Genomic DNA, 25,001 nt, shown 5'->3' on the forward strand with positions numbered 1-25,001 from the left:
GTCTCTAATGAACCTAACAACATGTTTTAGAGTCTTTCCTCCTCTTAAGTCCTTCTACCACGCCTCTCTCAACTCATTGCTGCTTCTGGGTTCGTCGGCCGGTTATCCTTAACAAAATTTACACTAAGGACCTCTCAGTCAAGAAGGGGATTCATGGACCTCTTCCCTCTTTCATTTCTCATTGTATATGAATTCATCTGACCCTTTTGTGACACATTTCTTCGGCAAAATGAGCAAAATTGATGAATTATTTTAAAAATAAGCCCTCACCAAGTAGATCCTCCGTATTTCTCTCCTCCAGATTACAAGTGGGCTTTGACATTTTCTTGTTCTATATTTTTCTACCTGTCAGTCCCACCTTCTCACCCATTCTTGTAAGTACAATTATTTTCACCGACTTTTCTCAACTAAAAAAAAAATTAAAAATTCATTTAAATTACTTTTAAATTCAAAAAAATAAATAAAAATCAAACATCTAATTCAATTCTCCCAATTTTTAAAAAAAAAAAAAAAAAAAATCTCATCTAAGGTTTCGTCCGTGTCAGCATGGCGGAGCTTGTACGCCCCGCTTTCCCATAGCTTTCTCCTATGCTGCACGCCATAATACTACTAATACTTGCAGATCCAAAGTCCAAACAACTCCCTTAAAACTTTTCCTAATCTAGCTTTGGATTCTTCTATTCCGTAGCGCTCTCCAAAGGTATCGTCTTGTTTCTGCTCTTGTTTTCCTATGGTGGCTCCTATCTATATCTAACTCTAGGGTTTTGGGTTTTGATGCCAGAAGTAGTATCCGGATTCTACTGGAAGATAGCGGGGATCTGGAGTTCTTGAATTGCGAGGCGCGAGTTTACTCTGGAATGTACTGGCTCAGCATTCGTTTATTGCAAGTAGAGATGTAAGCCAGTATTCTCATACGCGTAAATCTGAATTGGAAAAAACGATTTTGGATAAAAAAATGCAGTTATAGGGAGTGAAAACAACTGGTTTTTGTCCATTTGATTTATGTTCTTTGTCTTATTTTTGCCATTTGAGGACTGAAATAGTCCAGTGGCTTGTCGATTTGAGTAAAAGTCACCTATGACTTTGTTATATGGTCGTTTCTTAGGTTGTATTCTTGTGATCGTACTTCTTTTTTCTTAACGTATTTCTGTTTGTTTTTGGTAATTTGATGAGATGAATATTTATGAATTTGTAAGTGATTCCTTTACCGTTTACCGGTCTACTCAACACGATCTCTGCTCCGCTTTGAACTTAGTACACGAAAGATAAGGTATTCACATGAAAAGTGTCAGATCGATTCGTTGAGTACTGGATTACGTTTTAAGATTTACTTTTGGTGGAACGTGTAAGATGTTTTCTTTCTGTTATGTGGCTACTGCGTATGGAAGTCTGCTTATAAGATGCTTGCTGAAATGTTTAAATAGAAATCATTTTGACTACTTTTGATGGGAGAGTACATGGGAATTTCTCTACAAATTTAAATCAGGTTTGCAAGTTTATTGTTCGGTGTGGTGAGTTAGACTCTAGAAGTAACTGATTTTGAAAAAAGATATTCTTAAAGTATTATCTCATATCTTCTCATAAAATAATATACTCTTTCTCTGTGAGCCACTGAGACTACATGAATTCGTGTTTTAACTTTTAGGTGCTCTAGCTTGTATAGTTTGTTGTACTTCCTTTCATCTATTAACGACGGTACTCTGAATTATTTTCCTTTACCTCTTAATCAGCTAAAACGGTTCCACACTTTAATTAAGTGGTTGGTGCCTATGGAGTCATCATCTTGTTTGCGCCACTATACTCATGGTTTCTCTGGGAGTATTTGGATATGCTTCCTTCTGGTATTCGTTCTTCAGAATTGCAGCAGGGCACTTTCAGATTCTACATATTTAATTGGTCTTGGGAGCTATGACATTACGGGTCCTGCGGCGGATGTAAATATGATGGGATATGCTAATGCTGAACAGATTGTCTCTGGAATTCACTTTAGGCTAAAGGCCCGCACGTTTATTGTTGCTGAACCTGAGGGGAACCGTGTTGTATTTGTGAATCTTGATGCTTGCATGGCATCTCAACTTGTCACTATCAAGGTGCTTGAACGACTAAAGTCAAGGTATTATGAGCTTTAATCTTAATGTGCTGAAGTTTTACTGTCTTTCATCATCATGTTAGCTCTAACCCAATATTGCGAATACGATCATTATATATTCAATGACTTGATACGCAGGCAAGGGGTCTTGACTCTTGAGGAATACTTCCCTGTCAATGTAGAAGAGTTTGTTAATCATTGTTTTAAATGCATGCCATGGAAGGGGTGTATGGACACTGACTAGTATTATTTACCAGATAGCTCTTGATTTCAGTTATATTCATAGAAGTATTATATAAGTGGATTACTTGCTTGACATCTGTGGAGCTGTTCTTGTATATAGATGGATCTCATAGCATGTTCCTCAATTTGGCAGGTATGGGGAACTTTATAATGAGAAAAATGTGGCCATCAGTGGGATCCACACTCATGCTGGGCCTGGGGGTTACCTCCAGCATGTTGTATATATTGTGACATCACTTGGATTTGTTCGTCAATCATTTGATGTCATTGTTGATGGCATTGAGAAAAGCATTATGGAAGCTCATGAAAATCTTCGCCCTGGGAAAATATTTGTGAACAAAGGTATGTGAGTGCATTTTCTAGTGGCTTCAGCTAAGAATATCATGAAGGATTTACCTTTCTGCTTTGGAAGTTTTACACTTCCATAAAGACTTTATCTTGTAATTTGTAAAACGTGCTAGTAGATTATAATATAGTCACTGCATAAGTTAGCACCAATATCAGATCATTATGTAGTAAACTTGAGGTTGAATCTCAGTTTGACCAAGGTTCACACAAACTAGGTCAGATATCTTTTGGGCCGTATATTTGAAAGCCAACGGACTAAAACTTAAAGTAAATGTATTAATAGAGACAGCCTGCTTATTTTTGCCAACCTGACTGACCAAGGAGGTTGAAATTATATTTTCTTGAAGTCTCACAAAGTTATAAAGCCTTTTTATTCTATTCCGTTGATTGCAAAATCATTCTTTATGAAGTTAGATTTGTAATTTTCAGGGGACCTTCTAGATGCTGGTGTTAATCGCAGTCCCAGTGCGTACCTCAATAATCCTGCTGCTGAGCGAAGGAAATATAACTACAATGTTGATAAAGAAATGACCTTGTTGAAGTTTGTAGATGATGAATGGGGTCCAGTTGGAAGTTTCAATTGGTTTGCAACTCATGGAACATCCATGAGTCGGACAAACTCCTTGATAAGTGGGGATAACAAGGGAGCTGCTGCACGGTTCATGGAGGACTGGGCTGAACAAAGGGGTTTCACAAAAGAAACTAACAGCATAAATTCTGATGATTTTGGAACTGGGAACAGGATTTCTAGCATAATTTCTCAGCCACATGAGAACTGTATGCTCCAGTCTACATTATAGTGCATAACCTTTTATTTATAAATAATGGCATTACACATTACCGAGAAATCTAGTTTGGTTAATCTTTTCCAATTATTTTGTGCAGTTGCTGATTTAGTACATCTAGCCTCATCCTTCGAGGCATCAGGTGGCAGGCGATTAGCAAGTTCTGCTAGTGTCATGCAGCGTATACGAAGTAGTCAGCTTAATGGACCAAAATTTGTTTCTGCATTTTGTCAGTCAAACTGTGGAGATGTTAGCCCAAATGTTCTTGGAACATACTGCATAGACACTGGTCTCCCTTGTGATTTTAATCACAGCACCTGTAATGGCAAGAACGAACTCTGCTATGGGCGTGGACCTGGGTAACTTGTTCTTACTATGCGTTTCTAAATTATAGCAAAATTTTATCATGTTACTGAAGCTTTCTGATTTCTGTCAGTCAAGATGAGTTTGATAGTACGCGCATCATTGGAGACAGGCAATTTGCCAAAGCTGTGGATCTCTTTAATGCAGCATCTGAACGCGTCCAAGGGAAAATTGATTATCGCCATACTTATTTAGATTTTTCACAACTTGAAGTCATTCTTCCTTCTAGTGATGGAGGCCAGAAAGTAGTTAAAACATGCCCAGCAGCCATGGGATTTGCTTTTGCTGCAGGAACAACAGATGGTCCTGGAGCTTTTGATTTCAAACAAGGGGATGACACGGTTGAGTATTGTTATTTTGATGTTGCTATCTTTTCAGAATAGGGTGGTGTTTCATGATGGTTCATTGGATGCTTTATCAGGGTAATCCTTTCTGGAAGTTGGTGCGGAACTTAATTAAAGCGCCAGGTAAGGAGCAAATCGCATGTCAACAGCCAAAGCCAATTTTACTTGACACTGGTGAAATGAAGATACCATATGCTTGGGCGGTAAATTTTCTTATGCTCTATTTTTTTTTTTTGTGTACTTCTTGTTGATAGGCTAGGATAACAATATCTAGAGATTAGAATGCCACCTGAATGGAACTCCGTGGATAGATGATCTCCGTTATTGTATATTCACATTGAACTCATGCTCCCAATTATCTATCTACTAGGTTCCTCCAAACATAGATAGAACTTTGACAAGGAGAGAATATGACAAGAATTTATATAGGAAGCTATATCATCTTCATTCTGAGCCACTAACTGTAAGGCTACATAGACTATTATAATGGTCTGGAGGAAAAGACACACACACCCACCCAATTCGTGTATGTATACATATATGGCAAGGTGATTTGTCCATAATAAGTTTCTTGGATTAACAGTAACTTTTCTACTTTCCCATTTTGTGGTTTCTTCTTATTTGTTACCTTTATGTCTTGCATAAAACTAATCTGAAACATAGAGATTTTCAAAGGCAACTTAGCCCGAGTGCTAAGGGTATGGTCAATTGGTTATAACCATAATGATTACCTAGTATTTGATGAGCTGCACGCAAATTCCCCATGACCTGTCAATTGTCAGATCTATAGCTGCATTTATAGTGCCTTACTGCAAATCTATATGATAATTCTGCAACTGCCTCTTCCTTTTACTGTTACTGTCATGACTACCTGATCTTAGTTTTTTTCTTTTTCTTTCTCCCGCAGCCTTCAATTCTTCCAATTCAGATTATACGACTTGGGCAAGTGGTTATCCTTAGTGTACCTGGAGGTATATGTCTTTGCTCTTTTTATCCCCTCTGACCAGTGTCTGTATGCACATACTGAGGGTTTGGTGCCATTATATGGTTGGCTCCTATGTCACAATCAATCAAAAGATAGTGGTATCTGAAATTTAAGGCTAAAAATAATGTGGTATGACTCTTGCACGTACCTGCTAACATATTCTTTTCAAAAGAAAATACCTGCAGTCTATTAAGCTCACTGTTACCTTTAATTTAGTTAAATGCCACCTTTTGGAATCCATCTTCCTCTTTTACATTGCTCCTTCACTGCAAAGATCAAGTGGGTTTTTTTCATTACAGAGTTCACTACAATGGCTGGGAGGCGTCTTCGTGACGCTGTGAAAGATGTCTTAACCAGTGGAATCAAAAGCGAGTTTGGTAGCAATGTTCACGTAGTTATTGCTGGGTTGACAAACACATACTCTCAGTATGTGACCACCTTTGAGGAGTACGAGATCCAAAGATATGAGGTTTGTACAATTCTATTTACCATGAATATAATTAGGGGATGTATACATCACATGATATCGAAACTCTAACATGGCAAATCATATAAGAATAGGATATAATAAAACATTAATCTAGTAAAAGTAAATTGAAAACATTAGTATCTGTGTATGCAAGGATAATTTCGTATAAATATCACATGCAAACTGTATATTCATTATAGAAGTTATATTTGTTTGCAGGCGTAGCTGAAGTTGTTGCGAGATAAATTTTTATACCAGGAAAATGATATTTATAAGGAATGCCTACTTAGTAATGGAAAAAACACACAACAAGAGCACGAAATGTAAAAAAATAAAAAATAAATAAATAAAAGAAGAACTAAATTTAAATGGAAGTCTTGAACCTCAACAGGTTATCAGAAATTAAATGAACTCCTGCATTTATTGTTAAGAAATGTACTTCCTATCATATAATATAGCACAATATTAATTCATCAAGTTCATTGTTCAAAAGTTATGATGAATTACAATTAGAACTTTTCTTATTTGTTTCTAGGAAAATAATTATACACCGATTAGGCCTATTACAGCGGCCTAATCAATTAGGCACATCTTTGGAGATGAACTAGACACATCTTCAATAGGCACTTGTAAATCATACAATATGCAACATGATACAAATACATCGATTAGGCCTATTATACAATACAGTAGGGATAAACTATATGTTTATTTTTCTTGGGAAATTATAATTGTAACTTCTGATGAAATACTATATTCCTTCCATGATATAAGCATCAATTCTTTGCTTCACTAGGAAAGTGGTAATGAAAGTGAACCATATGTGTACCCTCTGCTGTTTCTTTGAGAATTTTTGTAGGCTGGATTTATAATATCAACCTCGCAAGATTTATTAGTTTTCACTTCCTTCCTGATTTGGAATTATTATGGAATGATCATCTTTCAGGGGGCATCTACATTATATGGCCCCCACACACTCAGTGCCTACATTCAAGAATTCAAAAAACTTGCTTCTGCCATGGTTGATGGACAAAGCGTCCCGTCAGGCCCACCAGCTCCAGATCTATTGGACAAACAAATCAGCTTTCTGCCGGGAGTTGTTGTAGACACAACTCCCGTTGGAGTGAAGTTCGGAGATGTTAGTGTAGATATACCATTGAACTCAACATTCAAGAGAAATGACACAGTGACAGCCACATTCTGGTCGGCCTGCCCCAGGAATGACCTCCTGACTGATGGTAGTTTTGCTCTTGTGGAGATCTTAGACAGTAGTAATAATTGGGTGCCTGCTTATGATGATGATGATTTCTGTTTGCGCTTCAAGTGGTCAAGACCTTCAAAGCTAAGTGCCCACAGCCATGCAACAATAGAGTGGAGAATTCCTGATACTGCCATCTCGGGTGTATATAGATTGAGGCATTTTGGTGCTTCAAAGAGGTTGTTTGGGTCGATCACCCATTTTACAGGCACTTCTCGTGCTTTTGTTGTGCTTTAAAGTTTCTTTCTTCTAAATTTTAAAGCGTGCATGGGATGATGTGCTTGTTTTTTTTTTCTTTCCTTCTGAGAAGAGTCTAGCCCATAATATACACTCCTATTTGTCAATTACATTACTAGGTAAAAAGTTGACAATTTGAAATATGGGATCAAACTTGGAAAGTTGAATCACTTGTCCAGCAATATTGTAAGCTGATGCTGTTGTTTAATATATGCATAAATTTTCTTGGTTTTTCCAGGAATCTTTGATTTCTTATCATTCTGATCTTGGGAGTATTAATCATATTACGTTTGAGATCTTTTTATATGGTTTCTAGTGAACGAAGGAATGGCTGCTTCTAAGTTTGAAGCTTATCTCGGTTGTCATTTGTATTGGTTGGGTATTGTTGGATATATAATCTCTGTTTCCTAAAACTTTGAACCATATACTTAACGATGAATGCATCATCTAAGACATTTCCGTTTTCAACATAAATACTAGTCTAATTGTCTTACCACCACTATTTGAGCAGTCTCTTACGCAGAAGGTAAAGTAACACCACCAATGAGAGATCTCTCCACGTTTCTCTCTCACTAACAAAGGAAACAGTAACGTAGATTAGTCTTCTAACAACTTTGAAGATAATGAGTATAAACTGTCGATAGATTCATGTACCCTTTTGACTTAAATCCTAAGAAGAATTATTGAAGTAACGACATGGGGTTAAATTAGTATGAGATATTTAGTCCGATATATAAGAACACGGCATTGGGCTCACCAGAATCGATGACGACAAATTCCACCAACCATGGAAAATAGGGACCTCCCTTTTAGGCTAGGACGAGAGCAGAATTGGACCACTAACTCTTGGCGACTAGCCTTCGACTTCGAGGTAGACTATCGCTACTATTTTAGTGATCCTAATGATGTAGTGACGTGGCATCTTCCATGGAGTAGGAACATTCTCTTTCTTTCTTCCTTCCTTTCTCCGACCCCGGAAGTTTTAAGTTTACATAGCACCCTACGCTCAGGTGAATTTGCTATCCGGACCCTGGGATTTATTCTTTTGACAACTTTACACCCTGACTATAATTTTGAGTGTGGAAATTTGTGCTATATGTTTTAAGTTTCAACGTAATCACTTACAGGCAGTGTTTTATGCGAAGTTTCCGTTTCTTTTATCGTTTTTTCGACAATCCAACTGCTTCTTTGTCCTGCACGAGGACGTGTAGAAGTGTTACGACATTTACGTAAAAGCCCTTTTCTTCTCGCGAAGATAAATAGAACGGAAGTTCTATTCTCGTGACTAAGATCAACCAACCAATTTGCATAATCTCAAAATCCTATGCCCCTATCTCCTTCACATAACGTTCACGTTTCAAATATCGACAACACCAAACCAGACCATCTTATATTCCAATTAGTCACATGGATACTCGAATGACCCAATTTCGATTGTAACATTTGACTCTCTTTTAGCCGCTAGTTGTAGCCATGTACTTGGTTTCTAGATGTGTCACTTGTCTATTCCTTCTAGAGAAAATACTCCTACTAAGGTTTTGTTCACCAACTCCCGTTTGAACCATATTACCCATGTCATGAATTATTGTTATTATTATCATTATGGCTTATATGTCAACGTGCATGACACTTGACAAATTGCATGAATGTTAAGTAGTCTAAATATTAGCACACCGGTATACTATTACTTTTCTCTAGTATTCTCTTCAAATTGGTCGTTCCGCCAAACTTGTTGCCAAATTTATATATTTCTTTTGTAACTAAGCAGTTTGAATTTATACATTTCTTACAGTTTACTTAAAATTAATCGAGTTAATTAAGTTGTGATTAACTTACTTAAAGTAGCCAGTGTTTCTATCGCGAGCCCACTGTGTCGAAGACCCGTTCATTTGCCCACAGTTTAGAATCTAAACACTGCAATCTCTAGTTCGTTTTTAAATCGGTGACGATATTGTTTCTTAAGGATTCGTTACCGACTTAATAATTAATGAAAGTTAAGAAAGTTCTTGATGTTTGGGGAATTGTTAGGACCAATCATGTAATAATTCTTTGAAGTTGTTACAAAAATACCCCATCATATCATGTATCTGATCTCGTCATTCTTGGAATAAGAGAGTTGAGCAGGCCCTATATTATAAATGCTAATATGGCGAGCTATCATGTTTCTTGTAGGAAAATAATTTGGATGAATAAACTAGATTGTGATGCAAATAATATAATATCAATGGTTGTTGAGAAAGAAGAAAAGAAATGTAACGCATTTATAAAATATCCTGGCACTATGGATGGGTTAAGATATAGCCAAACCCTTGTCTACTTCATTACCCTCTACTAATCTCAACCCAACTATAATCTCATCTAATTTTCTTATGCGTCAGGTCTTTTGCAATATCCTTTTAAATCCAGGATCAGATTGGATTAAGGTTGTGATACGTGAGATCACGATCCTTATATCACTCCTCAAGCACAGTATAATTATGTGTCTACAAGCTGGATTAGTTGATCTTAGATCAACCATGGACGAATAGGCATGACACCAACATGCTCCCCTTAACCTCTTGCCTGAAGCAAGGCATGGAGTAATTCATAACATGCTATTAGAGTGAGCAGTCCAATTGATAAGCATATAGTTAGAACAAGAAGCACCAAAACTATATCCTAAATCCTAAACGTTGGATAGGGGTGGTGCATGCTTGACCTAGATGGTATGACCGTTGACGTAGACAATTAGGCCAGTTCAGTACTACTCTACTTTCTGCTGACCTGATATGTTTTGATAGAAGACTTCCTATATGGGCCTGAAGAAATATGACCCATGGTGCTTTTATAGTTTTATGATGCCATTTTAGGTGCTGGAATTAAGATTACAAATCCATCACCAAGGTGATAAGATAAATTTGCATCAATAGTAGGTTGATCGAGCCAATTAACTTTGCCGACCTACAAATTTCTAAAAACTTATCAAAATAGTTTTTGAAGTTTTGCATCTTTGTTATAATAAAGATTGATGGTAAATATAAAATAGTTTTATATTCTTATCGTTTATCCATTACCAACACTTCATACTTTGCGTCGATCCCCGCCGGGAATCCCATCACTTCTTTGGAGCAAACATTGCAAAATAGACCACCCCCCGCCCCCACTTTAATACCAACTTGTCATTTTCATTTTCGTCCTAATTTCTTATTCCCTCCCTTTTTTATATTTTCCGCCTTCCGTTCCCTTATATTTCAGAGGCGTTCCCATTTCTTCCTCTACCAACGCGTAGCTCTCTTTTTCGAGAGATTCCAAACCAAGCGCGTTTGGGAATTAACGCCGTTTCCTATAACTATATCCACTCGCCTCGCTTCTTTCTCTCACTAGATCAAGGAGGCGCAGTCGAACTATACTATATACTCGGTAAATTATGAGGAGTACCACGACGAGGAGCGCCGCTTCCTCGCCGAGGAGCTCGGCGAGGAACTCCTACGACGCCGAGGAATTCGTCGAGGTCACGCTCGACCTCCAGGAAGACACCATCGTCCTCCGCAGCGTTGAGCCTGCGTCCGCCGTCCCCGGATTCGAGCTCGACTCGTCGGCGACGACGCCGCGGTCGGGGACCTCGAGATCGCCGTCGATCCGCCGGAGCTCCTCCCACCGCCTCCGGCAGATCTCGCAGGAGCTCAAGGCGGAGGCGGTCGCACGTGCGAAGCAGTTCTCGCACGACCTCAAGGCGGAGCTGAAGCGCTTCTCGTGGAGCCACGGCCGGGGGAGCGTCGCGTCCACGTCGGCCGCCTCCGGAGACGCCGCATCCGCGATCGAGTCCGCCCTCGCCGCGCGCGCGGCGAGGCGGCAGCGGGCTCAGCTAGATCGGAGTCGATCAGGCGCCCACAAGGCTCTTCGTGGCCTCAGATTCATCAGCAACAGCAAAGCCAACGCGTGGAACGAAGTACTTACCAACTTCGACAAGCTAGATTGCGATGGATACCTCTCGAGATCGGATTTCGCCCAATGCATAGGTTCTCCTCCTCGTCCCCGATCGACTCCCTGAGAAAATTATGTGAGGATTGATCGGTTCATTTCTACAACTTGTATGAAAATTTTTATTCAGGGATGACGGAATCGAAGGAGTTCGCACTCGAGTTGTTCGACACATTGCGGAGGAGAAGGGGGGCGAAGATAGATAAGATCACCAAGGAGGAGCTCCGCGAGATCTGGTCGCAGATCACCGATCAGAGTTTTGATTCTCGTCTCCAGATCTTCTTCGACATGTACGTTGGAATTTGTTCGAGATCGGTAAATCTTATTTTAGTCCGAATTAACTTGAATCTTATACGATTTTTTTGTTCTCAGGGTGGACAAGAACGCAGATGGGCGGATCACAGAAGCGGAGGTAAAAGAGGTACGTGCCCATAGATGATAACCCATTTTTAAGATATTTTAAAGTTTATACGATAGAGCTGTCAGTTCCCGGGCGAGAATTTTTTGTTATTAATTTATGGGAATTGGAGGGTTAAAAAGAATATTTGCATCTAATTGGGTTCGGTGAGCGGAACCGGCGTACCAGAGCCACCAAACCCCACCTGCCGGTTCCCGGTAAATGTCTTTCCTCCTTTCTCAAACTAAGACTTGAATCAGATAAGACCCACGGGAGTATTTGAAAATATCACTTAGCGCCAAATTACTCCGATGTCCTTTATTATATATTTATTGATGCAGTAGGTAAAGGCCATTTGGGTCAAGTTAGACGAGGTTTTGATTCATTCACCAATGGCTCAACTTTTTTAAAAAAGAATGGCTATGGTACTGACATCATTGTCCATTTTGGAAATTCTCATCAAATAATCGAGATTTTGATTAGTTCAATAAATGGGTAAGATATTTAAACTTGTTAGCTAATTGGGTGGTCACTAATCAAACTGATCATTTATTCTACTAAATCTTAATTCTTTTAAAATTTATTTTTTTAATCTATTTCAGATAATCATGTTGAGCGCCTCCGCCAACAAGTTATCGCGACTCAAGGAACAAGCGGAGGAATACGCAGCCCTTATCATGGAGGAGCTCGATCCCGAAAGACTTGGCTACATCGAGGTGTGAAATACACTATACTTTAATACCTTTCCCCTTATTCTGGTATCTATTATCATCTGGAGTACAAAAGTTTACAAACAACTTCATTTTATACTACAAGATAAGTGTGAACGTGTCGGGGACCAGTCCGAATTGCTTGTGGTTGTATTGTAGTCGTGAAACAAAAGTTTCGCCATTCCTCCACACGCTTGTTATAGGTGGGTCAGGCGTTGACATTTTGTATTAGAAACTTTGCCAGTGGGGACTCGAATGAGTGCAGCTTTCCTCTACACCCAGTGCTGTTCGTACCAAAGTCATCTAAAAGCTTTTCACTTGCCGGTTTTGTTCCGAGGTTACTTCAAGTCCCAACTTGCCATATGCCTTTTTACTTGTTATATAAATTTACTAGAATTAAATGGTAGATTCTCTGCACCCCTGACTGCAAGAATTTTCTACATTAGTACTTTGTTTGAAACTATCGAACAAAACTAAGGTTAGGAGGATGAGCCGGATTACTCATGTTAGGCCAGAAGCCTACAGTTCAATAGTCCACTCGATGTAGCTATCTTACCTAAGCCTCTCCCACTATCTCAGAACAATTACGTGGCTTGGGTTAACTTTTCTTTTTAGTGGTTGAACAGCTGTCGTACTAGATCTCCTCATCGTCTCCCTAGTCTTCTTGCCTTCTCCAAGTCTTGTCAATCAAACTTCTTGCCTTTACATCCCCACCACTTTCTATGTTGCTCACTTTACAGCAAAGGAATCGAAGCTACTCTAACCAAAAAGGAATCACCCAACAAAAAAATAGAAGCATATGCTAATGATAATTATTAGTAAAAGAAATTGCATATAACACCCAATCCTACGGTGGTGGTGATGAGAATTTATTACTTAACAGTAGTCGTGGTAGTAACAGGGTGTTTGTGATTGCAATGGCAGCTATGGCAACTGGAAACTCTCCTGCTGCAAAAGGACACGTACCTGAACTACAGCCAAGCACTAAGTTACACGAGCCAGGCGCTGAGCCAGAACCTGGCAGGGTTGAGAAAGAAGGGCCCAATTCGAAAGCTTAGGACAAAGTTGGGGTACTACTTAGAAGAGAACTGGAAGCGTCTATGGGTGATAGCACTGTGGATATGTATCATGGCAGGGTTATTCACGTGGAAATTTATCCAGTACCGGAATAGGTACGCGTTCCATGTCATGGGTTACTGCCTCACTACTGCCAAAGGCGCTGCGGAGACGCTTAAGCTTAACATGGCGCTTATTCTTCTTCCCGTGTGTCGAAACACCATCACATGGCTTCGATCCACCCGGGCCGCTCGCGTACTGCCGTTCGATGACAACATCAACTTCCACAAGGTTTGTCCATCACATTGCTCGTGAGTGATCTCAAATAGTGCAACGTATAAATAGTTAAATCACCGATCATTACACAATACTCAATTTGGGTCGTTAATTATTTGATCTAAAAGATTGTAATTTTGATTGCTATTCAATGCTTGCTGAAATGTCTGACTGAGTGGGTTTAGTACATGATAAATTTTATCTTGGGGAAGTTATGTTAGCATTTGGAATTAGTAGTCGCAAATATAAGTCAATACATTAGCTAGCATATCTCATTTTAATTTTGGAAAAGGAAAAACAACTCAATTGTGCTACTTTTGGCAATACGCCATTTTGAATAAATGCCAGTGACGTCAACCATATTAGATGATTAATTATTACAGTATAAGGGCTCTTTCAGTTACACATAAATTTTTCGGAGAAGATGAATACAAGACATAAGGAATTTTTATAGACTAAAAGGGAATACTTATTCTATTCTGATGGCAGACTATAGCAGCGGCGATTGTGGTTGGGGTGATCCTCCATGTTGGCAATCACCTTACCTGTGACTTCCCACGGCTCATGGCATCGTCGCCAGAGATGTACTCTCCCATGAAACATGATTTTGGCGATGTGAAGCCTAGTTACATGAAACTGGTCCGAGGGCCGGAGGGTGTGACTGGGGTCCTCATGGTTTTGTGCATGTTGGTGGCCTTCACCCTTGCAACCAGCTGGTTTCGACGGAGCTTGGTTAAATTCCCAAAGCCATTTGACAGGCTGACAGGATTCAATGCCTTCTGGTATTCCCATCATCTGTTTATCATTGTTTACATACTGCTCATCATCCATGGGCAGTTCCTCTACTTCATCCACCATTGGTACAAAAAGACGGTAAGATTTTACATTCTTCACTTCTAGCATTCTAGATCAGTAGTGGCATCTATTCTATTTGAAATTCTGCACATATGTTCTTTCTTTAAATCAATGCAATTATAATTAACTTGATATGTTTAAAGGAAATTGTTTTCTCTTGCAGACGTGGATGTACCTTGCTGTTCCTGTTTGTCTATATGCAGGGGAGAGGATCCTAAGGGCCCTCAGGTCTGGCTATTCTTCCGTCAAAATTCTAAAGGTAAATCCAAGGACAATCAAATACTCAACTCTGAATTATATGTGCCTGGTCCTTGATGTTTTGGATTGTTTATGCAGGTTGCTATATATCCTGGAAATGTCCTAACACTGCAAATGTCCAAGCCCCCAGCATTTCGTTACAAGAGCGGGCAATATATGTTTGTTCAGTGTCCTGCAGTTTCACCGTTTGAATGGTAATGCTCTTGTTCTGATAATAATATGAAGAAAATCTAGATTGTTTGAATTTAGTTTCTTTCACATTTTAGCAATATTAGTTGGTTGAGGTGAGCTTAGAGACGTGATTATGTTACAACAGGCATCCGTTCTCAATAACTTCAGCTCCTGGGGATGATTCTCTTAGCATTCATATTCGACAATTAGGTGATTGGACGAGAGAGCTCAAGCGAGTCTTCGCGGAGGCATGTGAACCACCGGTGGGTGGGAAAAGTGGCCTTCTCAGAGCAGATGAGACCACCAAAAAGAGGTACAATAGCAATCAACTGAATGAGGAAAGTTCTCAGTGACAGCATTTAATTACCAAAATTTTGTCCCAAGAATTATAATACAAGCTAATATAGAGCCCATGTAACACAAGGCTGTCTTCTGGTTTATTTCCTTTTTCCATTCCCAGCTTCCATTGCTGCTTCATGTGAATTGTCCTTGTCAATGCAGCCTGCCAAAGCTCTTGATAGATGGGCCCTACGGTGCTCCAGCTCAGGATTACAAGAACTACGATGTTTTACTACTCGTTGGACTAGGTATTGGGGCGACACCTTTCATCAGCATACTGAAAGATCTGCTTAACAGCATCATAAAGGCGGAGGAGCAGGACGTGAGTAATTCTTTTACTAGGGGATTCACCACATTCTTTTCAACTTGCCAATAACATGATCTGCTATTATGTCCCCTTCTTGTTCTTATATATCCACACTACTCTTCAGTTTTGTTTGTTGGGCTTCCCGTACTATAATTATATGGGCCAATGGACCTTTGCTTTCCTGTCTTTAGGATGCTATAGCGGATCTTTACCCGCCACGGGGTGGACATGTTGATCTGGCCACACTAATGAGTATCACATCAAGACCAAGGAGAATTCTTAAGACAACAAATGCATATTTCTACTGGGTCACTCGTGAACAGGGCTCCTTTGATTGGTTTAAAGGAGTTATGAATGAGGTTGCTGAATTAGATCAAAGGGTAAGACGACTCACCATATTGATGTTGTGATAATATGATAATTGTTGTACCGCAACTGCTTACTAACCTGCAGTTCAATCGTTAATAGGGTATCATTGAGATGCACAACTATCTCACAAGTGTGTATGAGGAGGGGGATGCTCGCTCTGCACTTATCACCATGGTTCAAGCTCTCAACCATGCAAAAAATGGTGTCGATATAGTCTCAGGGACCAGAGTAATTCCTTAGTCCTTAATCCCTATATTAAACCCATTGCCCAATGGAACAAAGCCCCTCTTCATTGTTCTTGAGGGAATAGATTAAACATGTCTTCTTTAATTCTAGAGTTTGAACATCACACTTAAAATCCACTAAAAATATGTTGACAGTTGGGATTTCTCTGATACTTTCCAGGTTCGGACACATTTTGCAAGGCCCAACTGGAAGAAGGTTTTATCCAAGACGTGCTCTAAGCACCCAAATGCCAAGATTGGTCAGTCTAATGCTCTAAAACTATCTAATTCTACTCAATTAGCCAGATGTTAAGATACTAATTTGACTCCTTTGTTAATGTACAGGAGTATTCTATTGTGGGGCTCCAGTCTTGGGCCAGGAACTAAGCAAGCTCTGCTACGAATTCAATCAGAGAGGCACCACAAAATTCGAGTTCCATAAAGAGAACTTCTAAATCGCGTACATACTCACGGAGAGATAAATAAGGTGTATAGCTTTTTGTTTATATATTTTTTTCCCTATCTTGATGGATAGGAATACACGTCCAACCCTACTGTATACTTCAAAAAAGAGGGGGAAAAAGAGAGATAAAAGTGATCCACCAACCCAAAGGGAGAAATTTTTTTGGTGGTGAACAAGATGGCATGATTTGGCTTCATGGATGACACGTGGAGGTTGTCAATTGGTGATAAAGAATGCGGTGGTTCGTAACTGGTGTGTATCTTCTAGAAGTTTTTTCGATGCTTTGGATATCTGCCACACGGAGTGCTAGCTTTTCTGTGTTGATTAGCAATTATTTAGTATAGAAATAAGGTATATTTTTTTTTGATAAGAAAATTAATATAATTAATAACCTAACTGTATATGTTATTCAGCTTAGCTGTTCAGAATTAGGGAGTGGATGGAGAGCTGTAGGTGTGTATGGGTCCAGGATTCGTGATCCTAAAGATTAGTTTTCTTGCTATGTAAGAAAAGTTTAATAATGTTTACTTGTAGAATTATAATATTGATTGAGTGTAAAGATCATGGTTGGATGGAGAAAGAATTGCTGTGAAGCAAAATGTGTTCTTGCTACGGAGATTTAAATTCGAAAATATTTTGGCAATATAAGTTCTTTTAAAACTATTTGAGCACTGTCCACTTGGATTATTCAGAGTTTATATCAATCCCCAAATATATGTCGCACTTCTTTTGAAACTTTTTTATTGTAACTAATCCTTAGCAAGTGTTATTTGTTAAATGGGAGGAGCTACGTTATCCCTTGGTCCTGAAAACTCCGATAATTTGCAAGATAATTCTAATTTATAATTATATTAGTAAATATGGTTCTTTTGCAACTTCAAAGTATTTTATTTTTTAATTAATAATAATGAGTATATATACTATGTGCACTCTATTACGGTGAAATGAATAGCAATTATCGAAAAATATATACACTCAATATTTAAAAAACCAATTTTATCGATTAAAAATAATAACTACAAATGACCCCTAGTAAATACAGACGAAATTTTGCAGTACGAAATATGGACCAAAACTTATGTTACATCTTGTACTGCCAATAATGGGCCCTAATTCTAGAATTTAATTAAAAAGCCCAATAGCATCTGGGCCTGGGTCATGCTGTGGATGTAAAACATCGACCTGACTCAGTTCAACTTTTTCTGACACAAGCTCAACTTTACTATATACAAAATAGACTGCAATTGAGTTTCATACAAAATAAAAAAGAGAGACTGCAATTAATGAAACCTATAACATTCGTACTGTTCACTGTTACTACGCTCCGGATTCATCATTAGATCCGCAAAAGGATCTCCCAGTGCCACCCAACTCAAATGCGATCAAAATCTTTTGGTGGAAGAGATAAACAAGGCGGAGATCTCTCCACCTCCGCCGTACTAAATCCAGAACAGAGCACAGTGAAGCGAACAAGCAAGTAACACTCAAACGCGAGCTAGCATTGGATTCGCTGCTGCTACCGCTGACCACGGAGTTTAAAAAGAAAGTAGTATACCTCTTACCGGTATGACTTTATAGCTTGTCCCTCGCTTTTTTTCTTTTCTCTTTTATTACTCTATGAGTAGAAGCTTTTTGCAGTTCACTTTTCTTTTCCCTCGTTACATTAGTAGTATATATATACCTACAGTCTTCTTTCGTTCTTCAAAGCTCTTTTACACTAACCTACGAAGATGCCAACTGTGCGAGAGAGAGAGAGAGAGAGAGACACAGACACAGACACAGACACAGACATAGACAGAGAAAAAACAATATTAAAGAAAAGCTAAGGCTGCGGCACTTCTAAATTTTAATCAAAAGGGAAGCAGGAATTTGTCTTCTTCTCTCCTCACCATCATAACGCAACGTGCTTCTCTCTGAAACTTTTTCCGCAGTACTGGCCTAAGCTTTGCGGATAAGCCCCGGGGCGTGAACAAATTTATAAAAGAGGCCTCTTTTTCAAAATGGCCTATATAACAAAGAAGAATACTGGACAAGAGTTACGATTGACGTAGTTACAAATCTTTATATACCAAGTTCGTTTTGTTATACACTAACAAGTACTATAATAAAGCAACCAAAAATAAAATAAAAAAAGAAGCAAAGTTAGAGAAAGAGAGAAGAAAAGAGGCAGCTACTTCACACGGCTTAGAAAAATAAAGAAAAAAAAGAGAGCTCTTTCGCCACGCTCCTAAAACAAAAGACAAATCCAAAAGAGCTTTCCCTTCTCCTTTCTTTTGTCCTTAATCCACAACTTGTTTCCTCTCCGTCGTACGGAGGACTCCCTCGCACGTGTCGTCCACCGCCCTATTACCCTCTCCCGGGTCGCTCCTGGACCGGACCAGCGGCGACTCCGATCCTGGCAAAACGAAAGATGGAACTATTACGTTTTACACCCTATCATTTGAATATTTCCGTTAAGAAGTTGGAAGTTAGAACTCCGCAATTTTTATATTTGTGGGGGATAATGGTGAAAAAAACAACAACAGAGGAGCGGTGACGGGACTCGGCAGAAACCGCACCTTTGTTAAACGAGCGCTTGCAATGGGCGATGGCGCTCTGAATGCCGTCCTGCTGCTCGATGAGGGAATCGTCTCTCCTTGGCGGCGGCGGTGACCTGACCGCCGCTACGGCGGACGACGCCGACCGGCTCTTTCTTAGCCGCGTGGCCACGACTCTGAACCCCGCCGGTAAGCTCACAGCCGAGTCTCCCCCGCTGTGCCCCCTGGAGGCCTTTATCTTGCTCAGGTACTTCTTGATCATGACGTGGCGGGAGGGCTTACCCTCGTCGGGACTCGGCGATCCGAAATGCCCGGCCTCCTCGGCGATCACCCTTGCGGATCTCGCGCTGCCGCAATCGGAGCTCCGAGATCCGCTATCTCGAGCGAAGAGCGAGACGAGGGGCGACTCCCGGATATTGAGCTTGACGAGCAGCTTCCCGCCGCCGATCTCCTTCGACGAGGGCTTCGCCTTCCTGAACCCTAACTGAAACACGCGTATCTTCTTGGCGGCAGCTTTGAGGATGGAGGCGGCGAAATCGAACTCCTTCGCCTCTTCCTCCGAATCCGTGGCGGACTCCGTCGACTTCCGCGAGATCACGTCGTCGTGGGATGGGATGGCGAACTCAAGGTCGAAGAAGGGACCGTCGTCGTCGCCACCTCCGCATCCGTCCTCGTCGGTGTCGGTGGAAGCGCGGAAGACGGAGTCGGCGATGGTGATGGTGGTGGTGGTGGGCTTAGCTCGCCCCCCGCCTTTGAGGGGTTTGAGGAGGGCGAAGAGCTGCATGGTGGAAGGAAAGTGGAGAGCTCGCTTTGCTTCGGTGCTTGCTGCCTTGCTGCCTTGCTTTGCTCCGCCTTCCTCCTCTTTTTAACCTTTTTTTAAAGAATGGAGAGCGGGGGAGGTCAAAAAAAGTACTTTTCACATCCTGTAGTTTTTGAATTTACGCTTCGCCCCTTAACTTTAACTTTTCTTTGGTATTTAGCGACATTTCCTTTCTAGATTTTGAAATGAAAATACTCGATAGATGATAAATTAGAGAAAATCTAGGGGTTGAAGTGTAAAAGTAGAAGTGCGTTTGGATGTCTCTGACGTGAAAGATACGGGCGCGGGGGCGCGGCTCAGGAGTACCATCACGAGGATTTGATCGTCCAAGCGTAGGTGGAACCCGCGCTTGACTTGAGCCAGTGGGCCCCTACCCGACGGAGAAAGGAGAGCGGTCTGATTACCATCGGATGGAATGGAACAAATGTAATTATAAGCAACATTATTAGTTATCATAAATCCGCAAGATTAAAACTATAAATAAATGGCTTAATTATCAGCGACCATCTTACCGTGTATAAAGAATAAAATGCTACAAATATTAGTCTACGAGTGATCTGCAAGCTGTGATTCCTTTTTATAATCACATTAGCAAATATGGGCCAAAACGGATATTACTCACAAATAAGGGTCATTAGTGAACAGTTATATAACGTAGGAAATATTAAACCCCCCCTAAACACAGCATATAATTAAAAGAAGTAGAGCTTGTTATAAACAACACGAATTATAATCTATGTTTACTAAAACATAATCATAAAAGTAGAATTAGTTTAGTATAGCTAAATAGGAAGCTACACAGGAAAGAGAGGGAAAGGCGAGGTGTAGGTAAAAGTGAGGAGGGAGAGTTGGGAAAAGCAGCAAATGCTTTTCAGCTTTCCCTTTTGACGGGATAGAGAGAAGGATGAGAGGTAATGCAGCTGCGGCTAAGTCCAAGTCAAATCTCAAAAAAATATACAACCACCGGAGAAGAGCAAGAAGAGCAAGAGGAGCAAAGACTATTTCTCTCTCGCTCTCTCTCTCTCTCTCTCTCTCTCTAGTCTCTGCCCCACGGACTGCACAAAAGTAACAATGGAGCCTCGCTTCGTGACTCGTCCCACGAAGCACTGACACTTGTCGAGCTAGCTAGCTAGTAATTTGGGCAAACTTGAGTGCACTCACGAGGGTCGACAGAGTATCCTGCAGGTATAAGAGTTGACCGAAGACCACTCACTGTATGTAATGTAATGTAATGTAAGTTAGTAGTCTGACGTGTCTGACTGACGCCTGGGAACAATTTGATGAACAGAGAGTGTGTATTTCCCAATGGATGTCGATGTTCATATCAGATGTCCGTCTTGTAAACAAGGATAACTCCAAAGATTTATCTATCTATGAGTGTCTGGGGGAGAAGGAGGGAGCTAGGGCCCGGCACTGAGAATGGACGGCTAAAAGAGACAAAAGTGGAGGTAGAGAATAATATCTGAGATAATTGAGTGGTTTTTATGGATTAGGATGGGTGGGGCGTGGAATCGGATGCGTTCGATCGAACGTGTTTTGGGATCCGACCGAAGACTTCGGCGAGGCTTCGGAAGCATCCAAGTGCTTCGTGGTCTTGAAATTCCGGCACCAATGGAATGTTCCACGTTGGTTCACACTGCTCTTTAATTCTAATCTTAATGTTGGAAGGTTGGTTTCTCTTTGAAAAGCAGGCGTCCTAGTGGGTTAGGCAGTCCTTTTAATTGACAAAAGGACGAAAGATAGAGCATAGGCTTGGACATCTTAAATGCAGACCAAATCGTCCGGATTGGTTGGGCATATCAAAATGTGTACGTTACTACATCGATCTCATATATTCAATAGTTTTAATTGCACTTAAACGAGCATACATGAGAATAAGGTAGGGTGTTATTAAAATCGTCGAATGCAGGTAGGTTGATGTTTATATTTTGCTCATTTGATGTTGCACCTGGATCAACTCGGACAGAATTAGTGTGCATTGAATCCTAATCCGTTGGGGAAGCTTTTGTTGGATATCATGCTCAAATAGATTAGCATATTATTCTCTCCCTCCCGCATCACCGCGTCCTATGCATCTCATATTCTCATGTCTCTTGCTACTTTATATATATTATTACAATGAGGGATTGAACTCCATGTCTCTTGCCACTGTATACTCGTTTAATTCAACTGTAATTTTAATCATTCTATCTCATCTACTCATTCATTCACTGCAAAAACAAGGTATTTAAAATATATGCCCAAAATTCTCCTAAATTTATTTATTTTTTATGTCGCATCAGATATACTTGTATAACTAAACATCATAATAGTCTTTCTTATGCAATTTAATAAAATAAGTTTAATTAAACAAGTTTAAAAAGTTACTTCACAACCAACTCACCTAAGACTACTTCGTAGCGTCTTTTCCTCTGTCATTCCATACCACATTAGTGGAGGAAATGGCATTGGCACTCATTAGCGTGTTGAACAAGGTCCTACCGAGATTGGAAACATCGAGTCAAGCAAGGGACCCATCCCTTGACTCAATTGGGTCAAGTTCCAGGAGAAAGAAACAGTGGATAGTAACTTAAGCCGTCCTTTCCATAGTCGATACTAATAAAAATTTATCTTATGTTAAAAAGCTGGTCAAACATCAGTAGACCATGTACAAATGGTAGCTTGGATGGAGTGTACGTGAAGGTTTAAGATACCTTGTAGAAGATACAAACATGTCAAATGATGTGTCCCTATGAACTAAAATGAGAAATCTCATGCTACTGACCAAATATCCTTCTTTTCCTTCTCTCAATGTCTTCTCCATCAAAAACTTTAGACTTCCGATTCTTGCCACACAGGTGGACAGAGGAAAGAGGAGGATATGGAGTATGGTTGGGAAGCAGGCCACATACAAATGCAACTAAAAAGTATCTTGCAGTTCACAGATACATGTGAAGGTAATTAATGAAAAGGCCACAGTAACTAGTGGCATAATCTCCCAGGTGTTTGACTACTTTATTGGTGTGCATCAGTGATATTTATTGTGCATACAAAACAGTAAACAGCAAATAGCAAGAATTACATGCTTTGCAGTTCAGAAAGTAAGCATCCCAAACACCTTACATATATTTCATAAATACAGTTTAGTTAGGTATTAAACCATGCAAAACAGCCTCAAAGGGAATGATGGAAGAATAGTTTCTTTTCCTAGACTGATCTTTAAGGAATGTTAATAAAGGGATACATCAATGAGGCATTCACATATGAGCAGACTATATGAGTAGGCACATTCGCATAAAAGTACTGCCAGCATCCAATCTTACTTGAATCAAGCTTCTTCAGGGTAAGAACCATTACCAGGATATGGTTAACAAAGTAAGAGAAGACTTCTCTTAAAAATAGAGGAAGAGAAGGCAAGATACTACCAGCAATTGGAGGAGCGATAGCTAAGAATCTCTTGAACCTTGAAGATGTGATAGAAATAAAAACAAACATAAAATTTGCAAACCTCTTGGGAACAAATATGTGTATATTTCCAACAAGATCAACAAACGGGGAGAGAGGAGGGCTAAGTCTATAGTAATTTGAAGGTTCAATATAATATGCAACTATGGAAATGGCTTATAAAGCAAATGACAAGAACACAAACAACAAGAGGAAGACTTCTTTCCCAGATAAATCAAACAATGAAATGTTGCTGCCAGCAAGTTCAGTCATCATATTCTCTCTATCCCAAAAATTCAAAGATGATGTGCTCTCTTCCTTTTAAACATCTCATAAAAGGTGTTAATGGTTAAGATTCAATACCCAGATGCACAAACTTGCCTAGTTGCCTATTAACTGCCATTCAATGTCTATGCAAATCGGCACCGAATTTTTTGGTCACTTTAGTTTTACATTGTGGCAGTCATAAAACAAGAGGTATCTAAATGATAAGAGCATCTAAATTATAGACCAGATCCCAACTGAAAGTACAAATGGAAGAACTCCTTTCCAGTCAAACCCACTCACAACCCAAAAGAAGAGGAAGATAATTCTACTATGTTTGATCGCCAAGCATCACAAACCAGAAACAGACAGAGTCAAAAGACATCCCTCCCACTGAGATAATTAATTCTAATGCCTAAACATTTTGCACCATTAGAATTTCTTCTACAATTACATAGGAGTTTGATAGATAAACCACATAAATACCCTCCCATCTAATAAGCACAGATGCCCCTGCATCCTGACCTATCTCAGACAGGCATCAAACGCGAGATCATTTATCCCATAAAATTGCATACTTGTATTATGCTCTTTATTTTCTAATATTCTGTTCAGTTAGCAGGCATCTCAGCACATTTGTCGCTTGTAATTGGAAATATAAACGGAGTAAATTTGCTAACAAGAAAAGGTAGGAACTTTGCGTTCCAGCAGGAGAAAATTTTAGTTCTTCGCACCAACATATTTACCAAAATGAGGAAAAAAATACGCACAGCAATGAATGATGCAGTTAAAATGCTACATGAACGTAATTCAAAATTTTTATCAACTATGACACTTGCTGTTGCTACTAAAAGCTCAAAATCTAAAAATAATCCAATAAAGTTGAACTACAACTAAAGCGCTAACTACTCAAGAGAACATCAATTACCTCCATGACAACCAAATCTGCAATAAACCTCTGGCCTCCCTATGTATCTTATCACCAAAACAAGCAAGCTCTAAAATGTACACATAGAAAAAGAAAAAAGAAAAAAAAAAGGATCAAAATCCAAAACCTGATCGAAAGGCGTCACCTCCTCCTCCGGTCCGCGGCAAACTGCGAGAGAGGTACGACCTCCGAGAGCGGCGTGGACAGAGGGGTAGGCATCGGCGAGGTCCGGCAAACCGGACAAGAAGCATTAAGCCGAAGCCACTCATCAATGCAAGGGACATGGAAGTAATGGCGGCAATCCGGTATCATCCTCAGCATCTCCCCCTCCTTATACTCACACAGGCAAATGGCACAGCACGTGGCATCCCCGCCGCCCTTCCCTGTGGAGTACGCGAACCTAGGGTACGATCCAATCGCCGCAGGATCCAGCCCCGTGACGGCGGATCCACGTGTCCCTTCGTAGTCGTCCTCCTCCTCCTCGTCCTCGGCCACGAAGATGATGCGCGGAAGCACGACGCCA

The 25,001-nt window shown here is 40.1% G+C and overlaps 3 protein-coding genes across 3 annotated transcripts; 2 read left to right on the forward strand and 1 right to left on the reverse strand.

Moving 5' to 3' along the window:
* Positions 1-546: 546 nt before the first annotated feature.
* Positions 547-7,379, forward strand: LOC140760055 (neutral ceramidase-like). Its single transcript, XM_073096851.1, has 11 exons — positions 547-700; positions 782-895; positions 1,731-2,113; positions 2,466-2,674; positions 3,110-3,457; positions 3,566-3,824; positions 3,902-4,169; positions 4,250-4,375; positions 5,080-5,143; positions 5,457-5,626; positions 6,573-7,379. The coding sequence occupies exons 3-11, from the start codon at positions 1,770-1,772 to the stop codon at positions 7,119-7,121; spliced, it is 2,337 nt and encodes a 778-aa protein (XP_072952952.1). The 5' UTR covers positions 547-700; positions 782-895; positions 1,731-1,769; the 3' UTR covers positions 7,122-7,379.
* Positions 7,380-10,374: 2,995 nt separating this feature from the next.
* Positions 10,375-17,154, forward strand: LOC140758732 (respiratory burst oxidase homolog protein A-like). Its single transcript, XM_073095004.1, has 14 exons — positions 10,375-11,119; positions 11,212-11,371; positions 11,454-11,502; positions 12,081-12,194; positions 13,113-13,535; positions 14,010-14,393; positions 14,539-14,634; positions 14,712-14,827; positions 14,950-15,117; positions 15,306-15,465; positions 15,642-15,830; positions 15,919-16,047; positions 16,225-16,303; positions 16,389-17,154. The coding sequence occupies exons 1-14, from the start codon at positions 10,528-10,530 to the stop codon at positions 16,496-16,498; spliced, it is 2,769 nt and encodes a 922-aa protein (XP_072951105.1). The 5' UTR covers positions 10,375-10,527; the 3' UTR covers positions 16,499-17,154.
* A 1,388-nt stretch (positions 17,155-18,542) lies between these two features.
* LOC140762416 (probable membrane-associated kinase regulator 2) lies at positions 18,543-20,038 on the reverse strand. Its single transcript, XM_073100209.1, has 2 exons — positions 19,065-20,038; positions 18,543-18,901 (listed from the first exon to the last, which is right to left on the reverse strand). The coding sequence occupies exons 1-2, from the start codon at positions 19,825-19,827 to the stop codon at positions 18,786-18,788; spliced, it is 879 nt and encodes a 292-aa protein (XP_072956310.1). The 5' UTR covers positions 19,828-20,038; the 3' UTR covers positions 18,543-18,785.
* Positions 20,039-25,001: the final 4,963 nt, after the last annotated feature.

This window comes from Typha angustifolia, chromosome 1 (assembly GCF_048772165.1).
Source record: "Typha angustifolia cultivar Huaian chromosome 1, ASM4877216v1, whole genome shotgun sequence".
NCBI lineage: Eukaryota > Viridiplantae > Streptophyta > Magnoliopsida > Poales > Typhaceae > Typha > Typha angustifolia.